A 22,227-nucleotide genomic window follows, 5' to 3' on the forward strand; every position below is an offset into this window, starting at 1 on the left:
TGGGACACGATGACTAACAATCTACGTAGATTCCCTTGCGCTTTAAAGCGTACGTACGGAATTTTGATGCGCGATGTTCGTCGAACGACTTTCCTCTCGAGCTTCGAGCGACGCTACGGTTCGGCACTGTACATTTCCGGCAATAAGGCTTACAAAGCGTTCGCGTATCTCTCTCCGTATCTGGACTTCGACGAAAGATTTGCCAATGTGGATAAACTGCGGAAGAATCTAGCATCGCGCGGGATGGACGTGGACATAGTTCGATTGAAGGAAGCTTGGAATTTTTATATAAAGATGGTCGCCGACAAATACGCGTTAGAGGACCACGATACGGAACTCGTCGATCGCCTGAAAATCCTGCGAAGCGCCGAGCATACTGCCGAGCAGAAGCAGGAGGTGCGCAAATTGCGTACGCAGTTAAGGATCATACGGCAAGATGTAAAGACGATGAAGCGAGCGATCTGGGATCTGGAAGAAGACGTAATAGAAAGGGTATTGAAGTTGCCGAACGAGTTGGATCCTAGAACGCCTGTTGGCGAATCGGTGATAATGAAGAGCGTCGGCAGCGCGACCGAGATGTCAGAGGAGAATAGGAGGAGTCACGTCGACATTGGCGCGAGCCTAGACCTGCTGGAGTACAAGAATCCTATTTGTTATTATTTGAGCAACGACGCGGCCTTGTTCGAGCTCGCTACGCTGGCGCACGCGGGCCGAGTTCTCGGTGGGAACGATATGGTCAGGATAATCGGTACGGATTTCAGCCGCAGTCTCCTCGTGGAAGCGTCCGGTTTGAATCACGAGGATCCTATGGCCGCATTCGTGATACAGGATCACAACGAGGTCGAGAGAGGCTCGCCGAATCGCATGCATCTGGTCGGCGGCGCAAGCTTGATCTCTTTCCTGGCGTTGCATACGAAGCAGCTGATAAATCCCAAGCATTTCCCGCTCAAGTACTTCGCCACCGGCCGACGGTACACGCCGCAAAATTCGCACGCCTCTGGTTTGTTCGCGGCGTGTCAGGCTTCTGTGGCGCATGCCTTTGTCGTGGCGAAGGACTCAAAGGGCGAAGATTACGGAATACTGTTCGAGGAACTTTTGGAGACCGTATGCAGGTTGTACGACGATCTGTGCGATCACTACCGCGTCGTTATGCGATCCGCGTCCGAATTGGAATCTTGTGAGGAAATGCGCGTATCTTTCGAGATGTGGTCGCCGTTTATGAATCGGTACATCGAAATCGGTCATCTATCAACGTACGGTGACTATTTAAGCAAACGATTACTGATTGCCTATCAAACGCCCACCGGCAGGGGCTTCCCCGCGGTAATATCGGGCACTGTTCTCTCCGTTCCGCGTCTTCTAGCTTGCCTGCTCGAACAGAATCCCGATAGGTTCGTGATTCCACCAAAGATTGCTGAATTTGTACTGTCAAACGATCGTGTTGTAAATTAGCGATAAAAGAAATTTCATCTATAGCTATAGCTATAGCTTTATTACGACATCTTATTTCGTAAAAAATAGGCAAACTTTTCAAGTCTCGCGGAAAGTCAATGCCGTAAAATACATTGGAGCGATCGATTGATAATTAGAATACGATTTGTAAACTCGACGAGATAATATTTTTAGAGCAGAATGTATCGGTAATGTATTATGCGTGGTAATGTATATTTAGGAAATATATACATAGTATACATAGTATTTGGTTTTTGTGTACAACGTAAGCGGTATTATCTGTTACTATCGGGTTGCTATTTTACGAGGTACCGATCGATGTAGTGCAAAACTTCGAAAGCTACCTCCACCATAATAAGTACGATAATCATCCACTCCAAACGAACGTGATGACGATCACTCAAATGCGACGATAAAATGCTCACCAGTTCCAAGCAATGATTTAATCTCTCGTTCATCACCTGCGTGTAAAAAATATATATCGTACAAAAAATATCAGTGTCGTACACAGAAGGCAACAAGATGTTATATTGAATGCTTACTCTCGTACGTTTGGCGATGCTAAAATATCCACATATTCGTTGATACAAGCTTTCCAAGTCGTCTCGTTCCCAGTAAAAATCAGGCGTATCCAACAGATCCGACGTTAGATTGATTCGATGTCTAAGGGCGAATAATTCGCCCTGTTTTCTCAACACCTCGTGCTGCGTCATTCGAATTTGCTTGCCAACTTTTAGATCCTCCGTAACGAATTCGATCGAGTCGACATAGCGGTTCAACGATGCTTCCCATATCCCTAACTTGACGGACTGCGCCATGGCGTTGGAGAACGTGTACTTATCCAAATTCCCAGCTTCCTGCGCCAGGATAATAGCGCCATCCTTCAAGTGGCTTTTTTTCCTATTGGATACCGAGAATTACTAAATTTATTTTGGAAAATATTCATTTGTCCAAGTACTTTACAATTTATTTCACCCAGTGAAGTTCATGAATGTAAAAGCATTTGGTAACGAAAACAAAATTAAAGGTACCCAGAATCGGCATAAGTATAATTCATTAACTCGCTCTCGGTATGAACCAGCTCTTCCATGTAACGATTTTGCTCATAACGTCTCAAAAATTGCAATAGGTTGCCGCATTCGAGATCAGAAATGTTCCACATAACAATGCTACCTTCTCGGAAGAAAAAGATCTCTCGTGGTTCGTGCCCTACTTCGTACTTGGCCACCGCATGTATAACGTCAGGCAAGGCTGCAAAAAAAAAAAGAAGATACAGAACAAATCGAATTAATTTTAATTAATTCTTTGACTTGGAAGCAGTAGGAAGGATTTTATTTATTTTAATGATGGAATAAAAGTTTTGATTGGTAAATACATTTAATTTCAACACATTTGTACACATGCGCGTGCGTATGCGTGCGCGTACATATATATTTGTGTACTTATAAATGTACGTATACAATTTCAATTTATACAAATTTCAGATTTATGATAGAAGACGGTATTGCTTTGAGAAAGGAATGACGTAACGTAGCTGCATAACGAGTATAATTTTTGCAATTCAATTCATTTTATGCATCAGTCGATTAAAAACGGGCTGTCGCAAGCACCTAGACCGCTCGCTACACCGCCTTCGTTATCAGTGGATAATTTAGTTCTTAACATGTGACCAGCTTGTTTGTTCAGTATAATATTCTTATCGTCTCCAATGATAACGCCGAATATGCCTAACTCCGAGACTAGCTCTTTCGTCTCTAAATTCATATATCCGTTTCCATATTTCACAACATAATTTCTGTGCACCGGTGGATAAATCCGATCCATAAGAATCCAAGCTACTCGAGTTTCTTTAGATTTCACAGATTCCAGAAAATCCTTGATATCTGTCCCGTACAAGTTATTACAACCGCCTTCTCTCTGTGGTTTCAACACGAAACGCTGAGGATTCGAGATACCCATTTCTACGGCGGCGTCCCCATATTTGTCAAAGTCCAGAGGATAAAGACCTGAAACGAAAAATCGTACATTTCATATTTTTATTCTGTATATAATCCATATAATTTCACTTTACATGCAATTAAATAATAAATATTATTACATGTATGTGCATTATTAATATTAGCAAACATTTTTCTGTAACTTATTCCAACGTATAAGAAAACAATCGCCTACCAGCGAATACTTCTTTGACTTTCGCCGCCGTCTTCTCATCCTTTAAGAAACGTGCAACCATGCCGGGCTTTGCGAGAGTTTGTTGAACCTTCTTCGTGCCGGCTAAGTGATATTGAATGCTCGGGCATTTGATTGCTAATGACCTCTCGATCAGCAACCTCGCGTCCCATTCTTTTTCAGTGCGATACTGACCGGGCTCGTAGCCGCATCTATAGTAAACTACCGCCACGACATAATTGTTCACCATTAGCTCCATATTGGAGCCCAGTCTCGCAGTGGCCGCTAATTGCGTCAGATTTCTACGAATTACTTTTATACTCGGATTCTGCTTTCGTATTTCATACTCGTGAAAACGTTGATCGCAAATATTGTACGTAACATCTTCGATAACAAATAAAATAACTGATCTGCAATCACGTGTTTTTGAATATGTGAAAATTGAAATACTCCACCGATGATAACATAAAATAATATATAACTGGTAAACAAGATTGAGTAAATAACGACAAATTGCAAGATTAGAAGTAAATTTATAGAAATTACAAACGTACTGTGAGTCGCCGTATAGATTCCATGCTTCTGTCAAACCCGAACACAGTGCTCGCAGAGCATTATTTTCAGGAAGATTTTTCAGCTCGGCCGTGTAGCCGAGCTCTTGCAGGACAAACTTATGTAGTTGCGTAGACGCGGGTCCTAGCCAACCGAATCCAGAGGCGATTGTATTTATCTCAACTTGCTTCCAGCAACAGTGAGACTCGAGCATTTCAGTGTCTTTCTTGGGACAACTTGTGTCCAACATAAGATCTGAGCGTAGCATGCCAAGGGATATTTTCTGTGCGGTCCCTTCCTTGCGAATAATCTCATAGATATTGAACAAGTTTTTAGTAAAGTCATCCACCTTTACAGTCTCTTGCAAGGTATCGTTTAAAAAGTCGTAATCGTGAGCTACTCTATGTACGAGTATATTCAAAATGATCTGGATATTGCAAGCGTTATGAAACTCCTCTCGGGGGAATGGCGACGGGAAAAGCGTGAACGGCGCGAATTGCAAGACATCTCCGTCGAAATTTTTTTTCGATCTCAAGCACATCCCATTCATGAGCGCCCAATCCTTCGCTTTGTCTACTAATTCCTCCAATTCTTCTTTTGGCAAATCCAGTGGGATAGGCAGTTTCATTGTCGCTTGCGTGTCTTCCTTCATCCTTCCAAATTAAATTATGCTTCAGAAGTTTGGTAATTATGAAGGAGAGGGGCTTTCTCACCGATTTGGCTGAAACTTGACAATTTTGTGTATTTTGGTGCGTAAAACATGAATCTATGAGTTAAAATTGTCGCTCTCAATTAGGAAAAAAGTTATTAACTAAAATTGACAGTGGCATAGTTAGGATGTCTGTCATACCGATGCGATACGATATATATGATGCAGACGTACGTGATCATGATTCATGCGTATTGACGTAAAAGTGCATGAAATTACAGTAATATAGTACAGTACAAGGACAATCTGTCCTATAATAGTCTGGCACCTTACTTTAATTATGTACTATTTGACTTTGTATTTATTATACGTTGCATTTATATAGACTTTTCAATATACCAATTATTTTCTGCTTTAAAAAAAAAAGCATAAACTCTATTTCTATTATCTTTTTTAACCATATATGGTTATATCAATTATTTTCTGCTTTAAAAAAAGCATAAACTCTATTTCTATTATCTTTTTTAATCATACAGTTAAAAAAGATAATAGAAATAGAGTTTATGCTTTTTTTAAAGCAGAAAATAATTGGTATATCGAAAAGTCTATATAAATACAAAGTATAATAAACACAAAGTCAAATAATAGCACACTATTAAAGTAAGCCGCTTAGGCGCCAGACTATTATAGGACAGATTGCCCTTGTACCGCACTATTGCTGTAAATTCATGAACTTTTACGTCACTGCGCAACCGTCAATTTTAGTACTTAAAATAATACTTTTTTCCTAATTGAGAGAGACAATTTTAACTTATAGATTCATGTTTTACGCACCAAAATACACAAAATTGTCAAGTTTCAGCCAAATCGGTGAGAAAGCCCCTCCTCTCCTTCATAATTACCAAAAGTTTCTAATTTCTAGGTACGGAGTACGCTGTTATTTTACTTTGTTTTTTTTTTTCCAATTAAAGCATCCGAATCGATTTTTAATATCTCCTGAAGCTTTGTTAAGTTGTATAAATAAACAATGTTTATTTTGACTTGCAATTATGCACAAAGATAAGATATTCTTCACAACGAAAAACGAGTACGAGGATTCGTAATGAAAATTATAACAATCACTTCACTGTATTTGATAGTTCTTAATTTATTGTATTTGAAATAATGAACTTCGCGTAATTATGTATATCAAAATAAAAAGAACATCAAATATATCGATTTACCTCGAGGCAAAAATTTAACACGAAATTCTCGTGTAATCACGAGCTTACCAGCCGACAACTAAGTAGCACTGACGATTCCAATCAACTGTCTGCTCTTTATACGCACGAGCATGATTGAGCGACGAATCAAACGGGAGAACGGGACAGTGATAAACTCGAAGAGGTCGATACACTCGGTGTAGCTCAAAAACTTACGTTCGCTTCGAGCAATCTCACGAAATCTCTCGCAATCTCACGCAATCTCACGCAATCGCTTACTCAACTCTTGTTATCGATATTATTTCACAAGAAAAGAAGAAAAGAAGAAACGTCGAGAAACCCCAGTTAGATTAAAGATACTTACGATCGATCGATGTAGATATTTTACTGGGAATATATAACTGTTGATCCAACAGGCCGTAAGCTAAAGCTTCCAAATTATATTCCTCAGCGGTGGCTAAGGCTTTCGCGCTCCATGCCTGACAAAGAAAAATTCTTTCACACATATTCCTCTCATTTTTTCTCGTTTACGAGGCAATCGCGCGAGGCAACGCCCCTGATTCCTCATACAACAAACTTACATTAGACTTTAGAACCTTGTCGCTTATCGCGACTCTGTTTCTCCTGGACGGTCCCTTTTTTATTTGAAACGTGGATATGTTGTCCACGACCTCGCGTTCGTTCTCTTTTGCGTTAATTCGTTCCGAGCGGATTGCAGAATCGTGAAAAGGTTTCCTGTGAATAACGCGCGTGTAATGCGTGGGAGGAAACCAGGTGTTTATCACCGCCGTCCTTCCGTGCAAGATCCCCGGGCTCGACGCGACCCTTCGTAATCCGTCAATGTCGATCTTACCTCGGCAGCTCGCTATCACAAGCCTCTGAATCATTGCGAGACTCATTTTATCAGATTTTCATTAATAAAAGTATACCTATTGCGGTGCAAATACCTCTCGGGTCTTTGGACAAAACTGGAAGGAAACTCGTGTGTTTATATGTACATTTATAACGCGCGCACGAGCATCATCGTCATGCAACACTTTGTTCACTATTCGATAACGTTCTTCAAGCCGATATTACTACTGTCAGTCATTATTGTCATTTAAAATATACGTATCGTTTACGTCATACACCGCACGTACCGCACGTTTCGCTGTGAACGAATTTGAGGTTATGTCGCGGACAAACGCCAGACGCCAGGTTGCCAGGTTATGGTCGTCCTTCCGGTCTCATCGTCGCGGTAGTGGCGCGTGGCGCTGCCCGACGCCCAAACGCCCAACCCTCTCTTACGTCTTGCACGTGGAAATTATTGGAGATCGGAGTACTGGTTCAGCGCTGATCAGTTTTGCTCGGTATAAATTGGTTATCTCGACCAGTACGAAGGATCAATCATGGTAAGTGCTTCGGGCAACGTTGTTTTAACAATTTTAGAGATTTAATTCTGCCGTGGCGACGATATATTCGTGTCGTACGCGTCGCGTCGGGTCGCCGATTTAGGTTAGGCGATCCGAAGCCGAACGGGACCCGCTCTGAACTTGTCCACGCAAAGTGTTATTAATGTACCGCGCGAATACTTTGTATATTGTGTCCGTAAAGGGATTGATGTTCTTTTTTTTTTTTTATATCAGGCGACGACCAAGGTCGACAATCCCGAGAAACCGGGACAGGAGGTCACTCCCATTCATCGAATCCGTATCACCCTCACGTCGCGCAACGTTCGGTCCCTCGAGAAAGGTGAGTCGGACTCAAACGTACCATTTATTTTGCCAATGAAATTTATTCAGCTAATTATTTGACAATTAAATGCTAATAACTTATTATTATTTTTGTCTCAGTGTGCGCGGAACTGATCAATGGAGCAAAGAAGCAAAAATTGAAGGTCAAAGGACCTGTTCGCATGCCAACGAAGATTCTGCGAATAACGACCCGCAAAACACCTTGCGGCGAGGGTTCGAAGACCTGGGATCGCTTCCAGATGCGAATTCACAAGAGAGTGATCGATTTGTATTCGCCGTCGGAGATTGTGAAACAAATCACGAGCATCTCCATCGAGCCTGGCGTAGAGGTGGAAGTGACGATTGCTAATGAATAAACAATGTCGTTAAAACTGCGGTTTTAATAAAGAATACAGTTTTTAATAAAAACTTGAAACGTATATCGATACATCTGCAAATACCTACATTAATATGACCAAAAAAGGCTCAAAACACATTTTAACATTAAGAACCGCGTTCTTTCCGTTTCTGTTTTAATTCGCAATTATTTTTTAAATAACACTCAATTCATTACGAACGGATAATTGGAACAATGCAATGGAGTTCTCTTTGTCAAAAATAAAAACCTCTGCCTTCAGATCGTTTATTGTATACCAAGTCAGTAGAAAATCTCGTTTCTATATAAATTACAATTAATTTTTTACACCTTTCACGTTCGTATTTATTGAAACATGACGCTGGCATGTCCAGCAAGACGGTAGAATATTTTATTAAATTCTACCTGCAATTGAGAAACACATGCGAATATCTGTCGGCTAATCGAATGTGTACTTAATTATTTTCACAAATATATATATATTTATTTATATATATATATATGTAAATGTATATATCTTCAATTTTCTTCCTCGGACATATCTTCTTTGTCGTCCTCGTCGATCGCTTTGCCATTCTGTTCAATACCTTTGCTGTTCCGCTCGGTACTTTCACCACCGCTAAAATCACCCTCCATTCCTTCCAGCTCATCCTCGTCGTCACCGGCAACCTCCGCATTTTCGAGTTCCGCTCGTTCCATCTGTCGCGCCAATTCCGCCTCGTCCGTCGCGGTAACGACTTTCGGCTAATATCACAGACAAGAAACGACGGTATAGTTCCCTTATTACGCGAATGAATTAGATTAATATGCGTCGTCCGTGAAACTTACTGCCATTTGAACATTGAATACACCACCGAGCGACGTTATCTTACTCTGTATGACTTCGATGGCGTCGCCTAACGCCTTTAAGCCGTCACTTTTTTCCGGGGTGGACGTCGTCATGACTGAAATAATCATATATTATATAAGATGAAACATCGTGATCATAGTACGATCGATTCGAAAGATAAATGTAAAACGTACCGTATAACGGAGGAGCAATTAAATTAATTTTTATGGGAAGTTCGTCGGTGGAAAGAGCTAAGCCAGCCTTCAGCGCGGTCTTCACAGCGTCGATTCCTTCGTAGCCGTAACACGCCACTTCCACGTCCGCTCTAATTTTCACCGCTTGCGAGGTGAGTTTTCGCTTGATGTTATTCAGTAACACCTCCTTCGTGTTTTCATCCAGACCGCATTCGGCCAAAATGGAGGGATCCCTAAAATTGTTCACATTCACAGATATATCTCTAGATAAACTAGAATACATTTTGCGCTTGTAATTGAATTTTGCTTACAATACTGATTGTTTGAAAAAATCATAAGCCGACGCCTTCTGCTTCTTGTACTTTTCCTCAAAGTGCCAGGCCGTTTTCTGATAGAGTTCCTCCAGCTGATCGTCATTGTCGTAGTGCAAAAGTTCCGCCACGTGTCTTAAAATTGAATTAACAGCTTTAGCCTTGGCGTATCTCTCGGTACACTTCTCCACATCCTCGGCGGACACGCGACGCTTGCTCAGATCGATGTAACCTGGAATCCACGATACATATACCTTTCGTCACTTCGACATTGACGATTTATGTAAACCGGTGAAAGACGTCCGCAATGAAAACTACCTTTCTCCTTGTCCACGCGAATAACAACGACCGGCTCGGTTTTGCCTACTCGGATAAGTTTGTTAATAGACCTGATACGTCTCCTGGAGAGTTCGGAGAGCAGGATCATGCCTTCGATGTTGTTGTACTCCAACAAGTGCACGTACGCGCCCATCTCGGCTATACTGCGTACATTCACCATCACCACGTCCTCCACCTCCGGATACTTTTCCTTGTAAAATCGACACGACAGCACCATGTTTCACTGAAAAAAAAAACAGGCGAGATCGTACAATACGGGCGGCGTTAAGAACAACACCCTAGTGATACGAGGAAACGGTATTTGGCAAAAATATATATGTAACTGATCATTTATTTTTTCGCGAGAAATACTCAAGTTTCCAGTCGAGCTCGTTGATTGGAGAAACGAGGGTGATAGGTTAACTTGTAGGTTAGTATTCTGAAATGTTGGTAAAAGAAACACCGATATCGTTCCGATCGTTACCTAAATAATTATTCTCGCGCAAAGATAAATCCTGCCTATATCTGTACGAACGGATTGAGTTTAGAATTGCGAAAAACCTCACGTAATTTGTTGACTCCTTTTTATGAAGAGACGTCGCCCAGCGTGGTAACATTGATCGTCGATCTGTTCTCATTTGCACCTTTTACACTTTTTTCTATTGAAAACGAAACGAGAACGGATGTGCGAAGAAATGGATGAGAAAATATCCGATTTTTTAAGCCAAAAGTTATTTATGACATGACTTCAAATATTTATGTGAAACATAATTTTTTTATTCTCAAATTATTTAAAAGCCATGAAAAAAATTATTTGTATTTTCGTGCATTTTGCACAAAAATGAAACTCCACGCATGGTGAAAATTTTTCTCATAGATTTCTTTACGTTCCTTAAAATTATTTTTCAAAATTCCTAATATTTATACGAATTGGAACATTTTCGGAAATCTGAAAAAGTTTACATTTTTTCTAAAATTGTTTACATATTAATTATATGTATAAATTTTGAAATATTAAAAAATTTCTATATTCTATATAATTTTTGAAGAAAACTTCTAAAATTTAAAGATGAAAAATAAGTAGTTTAAAATAATTTTCTAGAAATATTTACAAAAATTTAAAATATGAAAAATTCTTTTATGTATAATTCTTCTATAAAAAATTTTAAAAATTTTCTAGCTTTGAGAAATTTAAATCGAGATTAAAATTAATGTATAATTTAAATTGGTAGAGAGAAATAGACATAAGAATTTAAAAAAGATAAAAATTAAGTTAAACCGCGAGATTAAAAATTAATCCGCATTCATAGAAACAGACGTAAGTTAATCGACGATCGATAGAATTGCTGAAAATGTCCAATTATCGAATTTATTATCCCCAACCTAATCTTTTTTTTTTTTCTTTATACGTTAAACAACATTAAAGAATTAATAATTCCATGTTAAAATAGCATAGTTTATTACTCGACAAATTAATCGCTAATTGGCGATTGGCGATTGGTCCTACGAGTGGCAATCCGTCTGGACGGATCTTAATGGTCCGTTTACACGGGATATATTAGGCTCGGCGGATGCACCCGGGTGAAGTTTCCGAACGCAGCCCAAGTATCATACGAATGCATTGAACTATAACCATACTGGAAGGAGCACTCCACTGTTCTCAAGCGATCCGAGCTGTGTGAGTGAGATAGTTGAACGGGTACCGTGCTATCCTTGTCTGACTAACTGAAGCAATCACGTGACTCGAAATACTATCCACTCTGAAAACATTCACCTTCGTAAGCATTTTAAACACACCGAAATCACAGATTTCTGTGCCGAAATTCTATTTTTGTCAAAAAAGGAGACTTTTAATAAATGATAATTTTCAGAATCAAATACACATATAAAGAGGAAGAAAAGATCTCATCTATTTTTATGTATTACGTATATTAATAATTTCTAAAAAAAATAAGTAAATAATAAAATTGTAATAATTAAACATTATTGTAATGTTGCAAGAGTAGGATCATTCACAACGTTGAGAATTCAAGTTGTTATATTGTTTAATTTTCAGTTTGCAATACATGGTTAAATCTGAAGTACATTGGCCGATATATGTAATTCATGATCTTATATTTTATATTTAAAACCATCTTATTATGTGTGACTATCTTGAGATGCTATGTTGAAATATTCCGATATGTTAAAATAATTTGAAGATGATTTTAAGTATAAAATCAGACTATAAATATTGGTCTAGGAATATATATAGTAAATAATATATTAGGTGTATAAGTTAAAATTTTTTCAAAAAACGTTATACATGTGACAGAAAAGTCTAAATTTAGAAGACGCTCATATATATAACATAATACTTAAATCTCTTTGAACAGAAAAGTAAAGAAAACTTTCTCTCTCTCTCTCTCTCTCTCTCTCTATATATATATATATATATATATATATATATATATATACACATATTAATTAATATACTATCGCTATTCGCATAAACAAAACTTTGTACGTACCATTAGTCAGTCAGTTGCTAATAGATTAAAACACATTTTGTTTTTATGACTATCAAAAAATATGTTAAATAAAAAGTTCGTCCGATTATAATATGCCGAAAATAATTGTACAAACAATTAAAGTATATTGCAATCTTTTAGCAAGTGATTATACATTAATTAAACATTTATGTATATAAACTCTGTACATACATATACGTTTTAACAAAACGCACAATAAAAACAAATACGTTTCAAGTTTCAACACATTGATACATCTTTTAGTAAAACGATGTACACAAACAAAATATTTGACAATATCTATGAAACTTAAATACATAGATATATATTATGGATAAATAAAATATAAAGAAATGTAAATAAAACATATACGAAACTCAAATAAAACTGAAAAGAAATTAAACAGAAATAATTGTTTTAAAGTAAATTAATTATACATGGTAGAATAAAATTGTCTTGTGCAACTTTGCCCTACTTGTACCACGTTTTTTAAAATGGCGCTCTGTTGCTTTTTTGCAATAAGTTAAAATACGAAGTTTGATATATTTCCATGCTATTATTTTAACTATTTGAGTCTCGTGAAGATCTTCGTCTCCTGTATTGTCTATTATAGGATGTTCAGGTGTAAACATTGTTTTTATGTTTGGCAATAACGTTTGTATAGTATTCATCACAATGTTTTGTTTAAAATTTGTTTCTTGCATACCACGAAACATTAATTCTGTTTTAAATGCTCTCTCTACAGTTTCCACAATTTTAAAAACTGCACTTGACGGATAACACAGTTTTCCGCGATTTACAAAATGTGTAAATGAGTTATATTTCATAATATCTACTGTATAATTATGAATATTATCACACATTGCCACTTCCTTTTCAATTAAAATTTTTGCACAATGATGGCAATTTATTTCCTTTAATAATGTACGAACTATAGTACCAGCTATATAATACAAAATATTTTCTTGTATACATGAAAGCTTTATATCATTTGCTAGATTTAAAAATGCTTCTGATTCCTCTGAATTTTGGTTTGTATCATAATCATGTGTAACACGGGTCGGTTTTCGAAATTGCAATATGGAGCACGTTTCGGAAGTATCACCTAAACAATTGGCGTTCACACTAGCACGAACAGCATTATTAAACAAAAGTTGCCGCAAAGCCCATTTAAACTGTAAGACATTAGGATTGTCGTTCCATCCACCACGTCTTCTTATGCATGAAAAAAATAATTCTATGTGATCCTGAGAACACTTGTATGTCAACAAATATTTCAAAGGTTCCTCTTTTCTGTTCAGTAAATCACATGCTAAATTATAATAACTTTCAGTATTCATTTTAAATCCTACTGCAAAAGTACGTCGCGAATGGAGAAAAATATTTTTGTCATCTATTTTTATACTTGAAATGAATGTCATGCTATCATCGAAAATTTGCTTAATTATTTGTAAGTTATTTATCATCATTGGTGACTTAAAACCTGTACCAAAACTGTTTCGTGAATTCATTATGTCGAATAATCTATCAATAATACGGATGAACTTGGTTGTTGCTTCACTACCTTGAAAATCTTTATGTCCGCTTATTCTGAGAAAGTCAGTGGAATCAGCAACAGAGTTACTTAATACTTGTGCTGCTAGACGTACATTCATTTTATTATCTTTAAAATAAATATGCTTATGACTTAACTTATTAGCAAGTTTCAAATCTGCTACTTCTTGAAGCGCGTGTAATTTTTCTATATAATTGAATGAGATTGAACCAAGGTCTGATATCATATTTGACTCTGCAAAGGCATTTCGTGCAAGTTTAAGCATATGACATGGATCTAATATGCAGTAAATGTTTGACTTATTAAGTGGATGTTCAAAATAACTTTTCATGTTATCACCAGAAATGTTACACCCAAGTAATTCGAAAGTTGAAAGATTGGTTCTAGTCCCATCACATGTTATGGAACGTACTGTTACACCTACTTCATACAGTTTGACAATAGCAGATTTAATTAACTGTGTTTGAATGTTTGCATTAATTTTATTAATATAAAAATATGCTATTGGACATTTAAATTTATCAGTGTACGAGACAATTTGGAAAACTAAAGCTTCTGTAGCCATATCTGTAGAATTATCACTTAAGATACCACCGAAATCAACAAAACCCACGTTTTTATCATCATTAGGATCAGGTACAATTTGTGACCGTATAGCCATCGAATCAAATATTAAAGCAACATCTTTCAAGAAATGTTTCTTTGGCACTTCTGTTTGTAAATATTCAAAAACCTCTGTTAAAAAGCCAACATTACATTTGTAATTGCTCAACCACTTACGTAACATTGATGGATGAGGAAGAAATAGTGTTTCTCGAAGAAACTCATACGCTTTAGGACTATAAAAATGTAGTGTTAAAGCGAATTGTTTCATGTGTGGTGTATACCGCCTCCGTGATTTTTCAACATTTTGATTCCTATACTCATTTAAAATAAGCTCTAATTTTAAACCATCAAAATTGCTCATTAATACCTGTTCGAGATCCGAATTATGCATATTATTTGTTTTCAATGTGTCTATAAGATTACGCATTGTAGTAATGGTTAGCTCTCGACGACGTAAACGTTGTTGTAATATATGCACTTTCCTCTGTAATTGCGTATTCTTTTCTAATATCCTTTGTTTCTTAGGAGAAACTTGAGTACTTATATCCACAGATGCCCGTTTTATTGCCTGGAATAAAATTTCAACTTTTATAAAGTGAAAGAAATATTAAGATAATGAAAATTATTATTTATGTGTACCGTTTCACATATTTGTCCTTGTGACATAGTCTTCTCTGCTTCACGTGTAAAATTCTGAAATATAGTATTAGTATATAATTTTTACTTATAAAATTAAATATAATAAAATAAATATATTATATTTTCAAAGTATTATAACACACATCGAATATATTATTTTCGTCTCTTGCATCTTCAGATCCTGAGTAAAAAATTGAAGGAATTGCATCTTCTTTTAATATATTCTTTCCTGTTGGTGTGGATGGTTGAAAGGAGTTTTCACAAAAATGCGTACAACAAATATATATATTACGTTGTAATGTGATTAAGTCTGGTGGAATTGCTTGCAACCATTTGTTATATTGAAGAGTATCCTTACGTGGAAATCTACAAAAAGGCGAACTGTAATATGACCCATAATATACATTATGTGTAAAACTTATAAATTATACTACAAACAATAAATTTAATAAACCAGAGTACAAATTTATTCTAAAAGACGTCTCCAAAATGTATAAAAAAGTTTCATGTTTTTTAGACGTTATTTCGACATTTTTTAAATATCATTTAGAAATTTGTATTATCTGAACATTATATAAACTTTATTACCTGTGTAATGACACATACGGATTCTTATCTACTGTATTAAAACAAGTTTTTATGCAGCATTTTTTCCCCATTTTGGATCGCGCGCTGCACATCTCACACGCACTGCACAACGCATGTAAGTGATGTAAATACACACACATATATACGAATATGTATGTGTACACATGTACATACGACGAGTCGAGACCAGAAATGCCAGGATTGAACACTCGTGCGTCGCACGACACGAATAGATACAGCGTCTTTGTGTACGTGTCGAGGCGAATGTTTTCAGTCATGGTAGTTTACGTTAGAAAGAGACAACACGGTACCCGTTCAACTATCCCTCTCGGATCGTGAGGAACCGTGGTGGGGGTATGGCAGTGCTCCTTCCAGTATGGTTATAGTTCAATGTACGAATGATACGAATGTCACGATCAGGTTAGAGGATGGCAGCAACAATTATGATGATCAACAACGGCGGTGTCAGCGTGACGATGACAGTATTGACGGTGGCACGCGTTGTCACGAGCCGCGCGTAGTCGCGGACGGGAGTGCCCGGTTTGTCGCGCGCGCGCGCGCGCGCGCACGTGCGAGAACGGGGACGTGAGAGACCGCCGGAGAGGCGAGAGAGCGTCATTGCGGCCCGAGAAGGGAGGCGTCGACCCTTCGTTAACCCTTTTCCCTGGGAGAGAGGAGGAAAGAAAAAAAAATGCCGTTGGTCGTGAGGAATTGCCCGCATCTGGCCAACCGCGGCGATCTCGCCTTCATCGAGGCGGTGATGGCCCGGGACGAGCGCTTCGCCAAGTGCAGCGACTGCGACACCCCGGGGCCCAATCTCTGGCTCTGCCTGTTCCCCGACTGCCGCTGGGTCGGCTGCGCGGAGACCCACCTCGATCACAGCACCATCCACAACCAGAACTTCCCGACCCACTGCGCCCACATGAACCTGTCCACCAACAGGATCTGGTGCTACGCCTGCAAGAGCGAGGCGATCACCAAGCGCGTGCCGTCGCCCCCCTTGTCGCCGACGCAAATCGAGTTCAGGACTATCGGCAACAAGTACGCCGGGGACGCTCCCGGCAGCGTCGAGTCCAAGCTGGACGGCTTGGACAGGCTGATGCTCGACAAGTAAGCCAAGTTTCGTACAAACTTCCAATGCTAAAATGATTGCCCACTCATTTCCGTGCTTTCTTATTCTGAAATGAACTGTATCGTTGAATTAAAAACAGTCCAAATCTCTAGAACTCTGTGATTGATGATCTCAGAGTGATTATCGATTATTGATTTTGTTCATATTTTCATTAGCAGGGAGCATTCGTTTTGAGTAACTACGATATATTATCCAGGCGAATGTGAATTGAGTTTAGAATTTTGTAAAAAAAGAAACACTTAATGTGTCTTTTTTTTGTCAACAGGTTTTATGGAGATTGGGCGATAAACAGAATAAATGCTGAGAAAGGAAATTCATTTAACGAACGATGCGGGGATTCTCCCGACAGTACGGATTCGGACGAGAGCAAGGACTTTTCTGGGAAGCCAAGGGGTCTGGTGGGCTTGCAGAACATTGGCAATACGTGTTACATGAATGCGGCGCTGCAAGCCTTGTCCAATGTGTCTCCCTTGACGCAGTTTTTCTTGGATTGCGGCCATATGGTCAGCTACGTGTCGAAAGACAGGAAACCCGGATTGAGCCTGAACTATCTGAATCTCGTTCGGGATATGTGGAACAAGAAAACCCGAGGATACGTTGTGCCGCATGGTATCCTTTCGGGCATCAGGACGGTTCATCCGATGTTTCGAGGGTACCATCAACATGACACGCAGGAATTTCTCAGATGTTTCATGGATCAGCTGCACGAGGAGCTGAAAGAGCACGTCGAAGACGACAGGGACGTTCAGCTGCGACTAAAGGGGCTGGGAGACCAGTCCTCGGAGGACGAAGACGAGACCGAGATCGACGGTAATGCCTCCAGTCAGTCCGACGCCGAATACGAGACCTGCGACTCGGGCGTGAGCGAGCAGAGTTCTCTGAGCGACGAGGGCGAGCGCGGCACTAAGAGGCGTTACTCGCGCGTGTCGCAGACGGAGAAGCTGCGGAACAAGTTCACCAACAGGAGTACGAAGAAGTCGAATGTCGAGCCGACGTCGTTGCCGTTCGCCCCGGTGCAGCGCTCGCCGCAAAACTCGCCGGCCAAACATCGCACCAAGAAGCAAATGAAGACGCGCAGCATAATCAGCGACACGTTCGACGGCAAGCTCTTGAGCAGCGTGCAGTGCCTGACGTGCGATCGGATTTCCACCCGAGTGGAGACCTTCCAAGATCTGTCCTTGCCGATCCCGAGCCGGGATCACATCGACATGCTGCATCAGGGATCGCTGACGCCGCAGAAAGCCGGGCCGTGCTCGGACGTGGTCTACGTGACCAATCAGTCGGGCTGGCTATCGTGGTTCCTGCAGTGGATGCGCTCGTGGTTCTGGGGACCAGTGGTCAGTTTGCACGACTGCCTATCAGCATTTTTTAGCGCCGACGAGCTCAAGGGCGATAACATGTACAGCTGCGAGAAGTGCAATAAGCTGCGCAACGGCATCAAGTTCTCCAAGGTCCTGGAACTACCCGAGATACTGTGCGTTCATTTGAAGAGGTTTCGCCACGAGTTGATGTTCAGCTCGAAGATCGCCAACTACGTATCGTTCCCCCTCGAGGGTCTCGACATGAGGCCTTATTTGCACAAGGAGTGCGTGTCCAAAGTCACCACTTACAATTTGATATCGGTCATTTGCCACCACGGCACGGCCGGCGGTGGCCACTACACCTGTTACGCGTTAAATCCCATCGCCAACAAGTGGTACGAGTTCGACGACCAGTGCGTCACCGAGGTGTCGCCGGAAACGGTGAAGCACTGCGAGGCGTACGTCTTGTTCTACAAAAAATGGTCACCGGAAATATTGCAGTTGCGCGACAAAACTATGGAGCTGATGGAGATATCGTCCCGCGAGGTGTCCGATCTGAACTTCTTCGTGTCCCGGCAGTGGATCAATCGCTTCAACACGTTCTCCGAGCCTGGTCCGATCGATAACTCCGACTTCCTGTGTCCTCACGGAGGTGTAATCCCTGTTAGGGCGCAATTCGTCGACAAGATCAGCATGCCTATACCGCAAGCGGTTTGGGAATACCTGTATAATGCGTAAGCTTCTATGATGATATTATTTCTGTTTATATTGTGCTTTTATATTTATGTATCTCAAATTTTTATTTCTTTTCTCAGATTTGGAGGAGGCCCAGCCTGCACGCATCTGTACGAGTGTCCGACTTGCGAAGAAAAGTACGAATCCTTGCAGAAACGTAGACAGTACGAGATGGAACTGTTCCAACGGTTGAATACTGACAATCCCACGGCCATTTACGCGTTGGCCATGGCATGGCTGAGACAGTGGCAGAGCTTCGTCCGAGGCAAGGAGACGCAGCCACCTGGACCAATCGATAATAATTCCATCGTTGTAAATAAAAATGGGCAAAATAGTCTTAAAGTTGGTAAGTCTTCCTCCATCTCGACAAATAAGCAAGTCTTCTTTCATCTCGAAACGGTTGTCAAGTCGTAATTGTCAGATTGTTAAAAAGGATTATAATGTTTTATTTTATTTCTCTTTAACACTTATTCTCCCTTTTTTCGTAGGCTCGGATTACGGTCAGATCCCCGAAGAGTTGTGGCAATTCTTCCTGACTACGTACGGCGGTGGACCAGAGCTAATGCTGCACTCGTGTCAACGACCGGCGCCCGCTCAGCCTAACGTTTCTATACATTCCGCGTCGAATCCAAATTTGATAGATCCGAATCTTAAATGCAATCGCGTAGAAGCTAAGGCCAACAAACTTTGTACGACCAGGAGCTCGGAGACGATTTCGCAACAGGACAGCGCGATCGACAGCCTAATTTCGAGCAGCGACTCCCATCAGACGCAGAGGGACGTGAGCGAGTGAGTAATTCGCGTGCGAATTGCAATTTTGCAGCCTCGTTCACCGCGGCGAACATTTCCATTGGTTTCCTTTAAGTTTAGTCTCTAAGTAATCAAATTATTCTACTTTCGAAATTCCACGCATTCGAAGTTTCACGCTCAGATCGAGAGACGGCTTAGCACTTCCTTATTAGATTATTACAGACGAGACGATCTCGATACCTTTGGAAATGAAACAATTTTTTTTTCTTCCGAGATTTGACGATGAAAAGACAATCGGAATACTTTTTATACCGGTAGCGATTTTTGTACGAAATTTGTGAAGCCGAATCGTGTGCGTTTATGTGCTAAATCTGAAAGTAATCAAATCATAAGGAAGAAATATATATGCGTATATATATGATCGAATGACTGCGTTTTGTCGTAATTGTAGCGTGATATATCTTGACGGTAATTACATTTTTTTCATAATATATATAGCGACATATTAATCTCGCTTGAAAAAAAAACTGAGAACAGAACGCTTGTCTCTTAGTTCTCTATGGGAAAGAGCCCCCATTAGGGAATGCTACACTCTCGAACATGTAACACGCTCTTCTTTTATTTCCAAATCGTCGGTTTGGAAAATCGAATGACACTGATTGTTTTAGGTCCATTGTTCTGACGCTGTAAAGTCACGATTCAGCGATGCTCGTTCAGCGGCGTGGAATTTCACCGTACAGTTTCATCGATGGGAATATTGTATATGATGGGTCAACGTAGTTATAGTACAAAAGAATTTTTGCTATACATATATAGATGACTGTATTATTTAAATACAAATCTTAGCTCGTACTTTTTCTTTCGCCCAAAGTCTAGGCCGTAACATCCGCGCATGACCTCGATAGATGTATCACATATTTTCGATGTTTGTACATTTGCCAACGTGTGCGTGTGTGTATCATTCTTGCACATAAATACCAGAGATGGCTTTCTTTTTTCTCGTTCCCTTTCGCGAACTTATGTATGTACATAACGTCGTTGCTTTTTCTCCGTTGGTGGTAGCCTCTCATCCGGAAAGAAAGAAATAAAAGATATGGAAGACTGACAAATATCGATTTTATTTAAAGAGAAACTTTCAGTTAATTGTACGATTTAGCGGCAACCGAGTCACGAGATTGAACGCAATCGTGCAAAGAACCACGATATTTTTTACGTTTCGTTTTTAAACGGAGGAAATCTTGTTGTTGTTATTTAGTAAATTAATTGCTGTACACGTATCTTTCATAATATTCACCAGAGCCAACGAGGATTTCTCGTAAGCGTACGATTCGTTGATTTCTTTCGCCGTTTTTAAACATGAAACAGTTGAGCTTGGCAATTATTTGTATAAGCGACGAAACGTGCTTCTTAAGGCTCCTGTTTCCTACAGCCGCGTTAAATTACGACATCAGAAAGATAAATCATTGGAATCTCTTCTATATGTCGAGATAAATTAGCTTTTCGCGTGCCATTACGTTAAGCATAACAGAAATCTTATCTTACTTTATACTTTTGCCTACTTCTGGCAAAATTCTGACATAATGTTCAAGTATTTATTAACCATCGTCTGTATTACGTATAAAAGGGAGAGGATTGTTATGGTTTAGAATATTTGAGGATTAATTTAAGGTATTGAGAATATTTGTGTTCATGACATCTATATGTTAAATTACAACATATATTCTCTATATGCTTTTGTGATAAATATTTTAAATTTTATACGTCACGATTTCTTGCAATTCCTAAACAAATAATTCCAGAATTATTTAATGACTTGGCTGCATCAGAATTATAAAGCGTTACATTAATCTAGAAGCAGGAGATTAGTAAAAACGTTGAGCTATATAAGCACTTAGTGATTATAAATACTTGGACATTTTGTATTAAAAGTGCACACGTTTTCTCTCTTTCTCTCTAGTACTTAAGAAGCGTGTTCTATCGCATATAGGCCGTTAATTGCGTAGTTTAATTACTTTATATGCTCGTAGAAAGAAAAGTGAAAAGAATTGCGAGCTCCTCGTGTAAGCTCAGTTGTGTCTTCGTGGATCCTATCTTGTTACCGAGGATATTTATCCTTATATAGCAACCGTTCATTTTAATACCACAATTGCATATTGCGAGGAAAAGTAAAGAGAAAACGCAATGCAATGCGAGCTCCACCCGCAGGGACGCAAACAATTCTAAAGAATTGTTAAGGCCAATTTTGTCTGTAATTATTATCCAGAGCGAAGTGCATAAGGTGAATAATAAATAAGTTGGTTTCTTTATTTATCGAAACATCCGGACTATGTCATTTCCAAGCGAAGCGTGCATGCGTTTCTTCGTGGTCTAAAGTATCCTAATTTATTCCTTATAGCTATGGAATTTTAATCAGTTCATCGTGGCTTAATCAAAACTCGCAAATTAGAAATTCGCAATTGCAAAAAACGTCAATTGAATCACGATTGATCAGATATACTACAATTTTGAACCTTTGAACCGCAATATCGCAAAGGATTTCTTCCCACGATAATACGAATAAAGTGATCCAAGCGTTTCTTCGAAGAGACAACTGTATCTCTCTGTCGTCGCGGTCATCAACCCCAAATTCCAACGTCGTGTCTCGCGT

At 39.4% G+C, this 22,227-nt stretch overlaps 6 protein-coding genes across 9 annotated transcripts; 3 read left to right on the forward strand and 3 right to left on the reverse strand.

Annotated features, from left to right (window-relative positions):
- Positions 1-9: 9 nt before the first annotated feature.
- On the forward strand, positions 10-1,698 carry LOC143893428 (serine--tRNA synthetase-like protein Slimp). Its single transcript, XM_077398796.1, has one exon. The coding sequence runs from the start codon at positions 10-12 to the stop codon at positions 1,450-1,452; it is 1,443 nt and encodes a 480-aa protein (XP_077254922.1). The 3' UTR covers positions 1,453-1,698.
- On the reverse strand, positions 1,636-7,206 carry LOC143893429 (required for meiotic nuclear division protein 1 homolog). 2 transcript variants are annotated; one of them, XM_077398798.1, is made up of 5 exons: positions 6,606-7,206; positions 6,389-6,503; positions 2,484-2,703; positions 2,003-2,352; positions 1,636-1,913 (listed from the first exon to the last, which is right to left on the reverse strand). In XM_077398798.1, exons 1-5 carry the CDS (start codon positions 6,921-6,923, stop codon positions 1,849-1,851), a joined length of 1,068 nt encoding a protein of 355 aa, XP_077254924.1. In that variant the 5' UTR covers positions 6,924-7,206; the 3' UTR covers positions 1,636-1,848. The 2 variants fall into 2 exon arrangements, with proteins under 2 accessions (XP_077254924.1, XP_077254923.1); XM_077398797.1 differs by having other exon boundaries at positions 1,995-2,352; positions 6,606-7,197.
- On the reverse strand, positions 3,018-6,368 carry LOC143893427 (glutathione synthetase). 2 transcript variants are annotated; one of them, XM_077398794.1, is made up of 5 exons: positions 5,024-5,201; positions 4,887-4,900; positions 4,176-4,826; positions 3,625-4,031; positions 3,018-3,458 (listed from the first exon to the last, which is right to left on the reverse strand). In XM_077398794.1, exons 1-5 carry the CDS (start codon positions 5,069-5,071, stop codon positions 3,031-3,033), a joined length of 1,548 nt encoding a protein of 515 aa, XP_077254920.1. In that variant the 5' UTR covers positions 5,072-5,201; the 3' UTR covers positions 3,018-3,030. The 2 variants fall into 2 exon arrangements, with proteins under 2 accessions (XP_077254920.1, XP_077254921.1); XM_077398795.1 differs by lacking the exons at positions 4,887-4,900; positions 5,024-5,201 and adding an exon at positions 6,046-6,368.
- Positions 7,207-7,262: 56 nt separating the features above from the next.
- On the forward strand, positions 7,263-8,165 carry Rps20 (ribosomal protein S20). The gene is made up of 3 exons (XM_077398803.1): positions 7,263-7,415; positions 7,650-7,755; positions 7,857-8,165. The coding sequence occupies exons 1-3, from the start codon at positions 7,413-7,415 to the stop codon at positions 8,111-8,113; spliced, it is 366 nt and encodes a 121-aa protein (XP_077254929.1). The 5' UTR covers positions 7,263-7,412; the 3' UTR covers positions 8,114-8,165.
- Positions 8,166-8,580: 415 nt separating this feature from the next.
- On the reverse strand, positions 8,581-10,438 carry Eif2alpha (eukaryotic translation initiation factor 2 subunit alpha). Of its 2 annotated transcripts, none has more exons than XM_077398800.1 (6): positions 10,331-10,438; positions 9,765-10,008; positions 9,447-9,678; positions 9,136-9,368; positions 8,941-9,056; positions 8,581-8,856 (listed from the first exon to the last, which is right to left on the reverse strand). In XM_077398800.1, the coding sequence occupies exons 2-6, from the start codon at positions 10,000-10,002 to the stop codon at positions 8,632-8,634; spliced, it is 1,044 nt and encodes a 347-aa protein (XP_077254926.1). In that variant the 5' UTR covers positions 10,003-10,008; positions 10,331-10,438; the 3' UTR covers positions 8,581-8,631. The 2 variants fall into 2 exon arrangements, with proteins under 2 accessions (XP_077254926.1, XP_077254927.1); XM_077398801.1 differs by having other exon boundaries at positions 10,249-10,396.
- A 5,623-nt stretch (positions 10,439-16,061) lies between these two features.
- Usp20-33 (Ubiquitin specific protease 20/33) lies at positions 16,062-21,896 on the forward strand. The gene is made up of 5 exons (XM_077398942.1): positions 16,062-16,772; positions 17,060-18,829; positions 18,911-19,176; positions 19,319-19,619; positions 20,249-21,896. Exons 1-5 carry the CDS (start codon positions 16,354-16,356, stop codon positions 20,268-20,270), a joined length of 2,778 nt encoding a protein of 925 aa, XP_077255068.1. The 5' UTR covers positions 16,062-16,353; the 3' UTR covers positions 20,271-21,896.
- The last annotated feature ends 331 nt before the right edge of the window (positions 21,897-22,227 follow it).

The sequence above is a fragment of the Temnothorax americanus genome, unplaced genomic scaffold, assembly GCF_048541705.1.
Source record: "Temnothorax americanus isolate GAGA-0224 unplaced genomic scaffold, ASM4854170v1 Scaffold12, whole genome shotgun sequence".
Lineage (NCBI taxonomy): Eukaryota > Metazoa > Arthropoda > Insecta > Hymenoptera > Formicidae > Temnothorax > Temnothorax americanus.

What these genes read in the sequence shown, in the direction of transcription:
- LOC143893428 (XM_077398796.1), top strand. Translation starts at nt 10, where the DNA reads ATGACTAACAATCTACGTAGATTCCCTTGCGCTTTAAAGCGTACGTAC.
- LOC143893427 (XM_077398794.1), bottom strand. Translation starts at nt 5,071, where the DNA reads ATGAATCATGATCACGTACGTCTGCATCATATATATCGTATCGCATCG. An exon ending in AATCTATACGGCGACTCACA is followed by an intron (nt 4,032 to 4,175) that starts GTACGTTTGTAA and finishes ACGTGATTGCAG; the next exon opens with ATCAGTTATTTTATTTGTTA. An exon ending in AGTCAAAGAAGTATTCGCTG is followed by an intron (nt 3,459 to 3,624) that starts GTAGGCGATTGT and finishes TTTTCGTTTCAG; the next exon opens with GTCTTTATCCTCTGGACTTT.
- LOC143893429 (XM_077398797.1), bottom strand. Translation starts at nt 6,923, where the DNA reads ATGAGTCTCGCAATGATTCAGAGGCTTGTGATAGCGAGCTGCCGAGGT. An exon ending in ACAAGGTTCTAAAGTCTAAT is followed by an intron (nt 6,504 to 6,605) that starts GTAAGTTTGTTG and finishes TTTCTTTGTCAG; the next exon opens with GCATGGAGCGCGAAAGCCTT. An exon ending in GCATCGCCAAACGTACGAGA is followed by an intron (nt 1,914 to 1,994) that starts GTAAGCATTCAA and finishes TTTTACACGCAG; the next exon opens with GTGATGAACGAGAGATTAAA.
- Rps20 (XM_077398803.1), top strand. An exon ending in CGTTCGGTCCCTCGAGAAAG is followed by an intron (nt 7,756 to 7,856) that starts GTGAGTCGGACT and finishes TTTTTGTCTCAG; the next exon opens with TGTGCGCGGAACTGATCAAT.
- Eif2alpha (XM_077398800.1), bottom strand. Translation starts at nt 10,002, where the DNA reads ATGGTGCTGTCGTGTCGATTTTACAAGGAAAAGTATCCGGAGGTGGAG. An exon ending in TTTTTCAAACAATCAGTATT is followed by an intron (nt 9,369 to 9,446) that starts GTAAGCAAAATT and finishes GAACAATTTTAG; the next exon opens with GGATCCCTCCATTTTGGCCG. An exon ending in TATTCAATGTTCAAATGGCA is followed by an intron (nt 8,857 to 8,940) that starts GTAAGTTTCACG and finishes CTGTGATATTAG; the next exon opens with CCGAAAGTCGTTACCGCGAC.
- Usp20-33 (XM_077398942.1), top strand. Translation starts at nt 16,354, where the DNA reads ATGCCGTTGGTCGTGAGGAATTGCCCGCATCTGGCCAACCGCGGCGAT. An exon ending in TGGGAATACCTGTATAATGC is followed by an intron (nt 18,830 to 18,910) that starts GTAAGCTTCTAT and finishes TTCTTTTCTCAG; the next exon opens with ATTTGGAGGAGGCCCAGCCT. An exon ending in GCAAAATAGTCTTAAAGTTG is followed by an intron (nt 19,177 to 19,318) that starts GTAAGTCTTCCT and finishes CTTTTTTCGTAG; the next exon opens with GCTCGGATTACGGTCAGATC.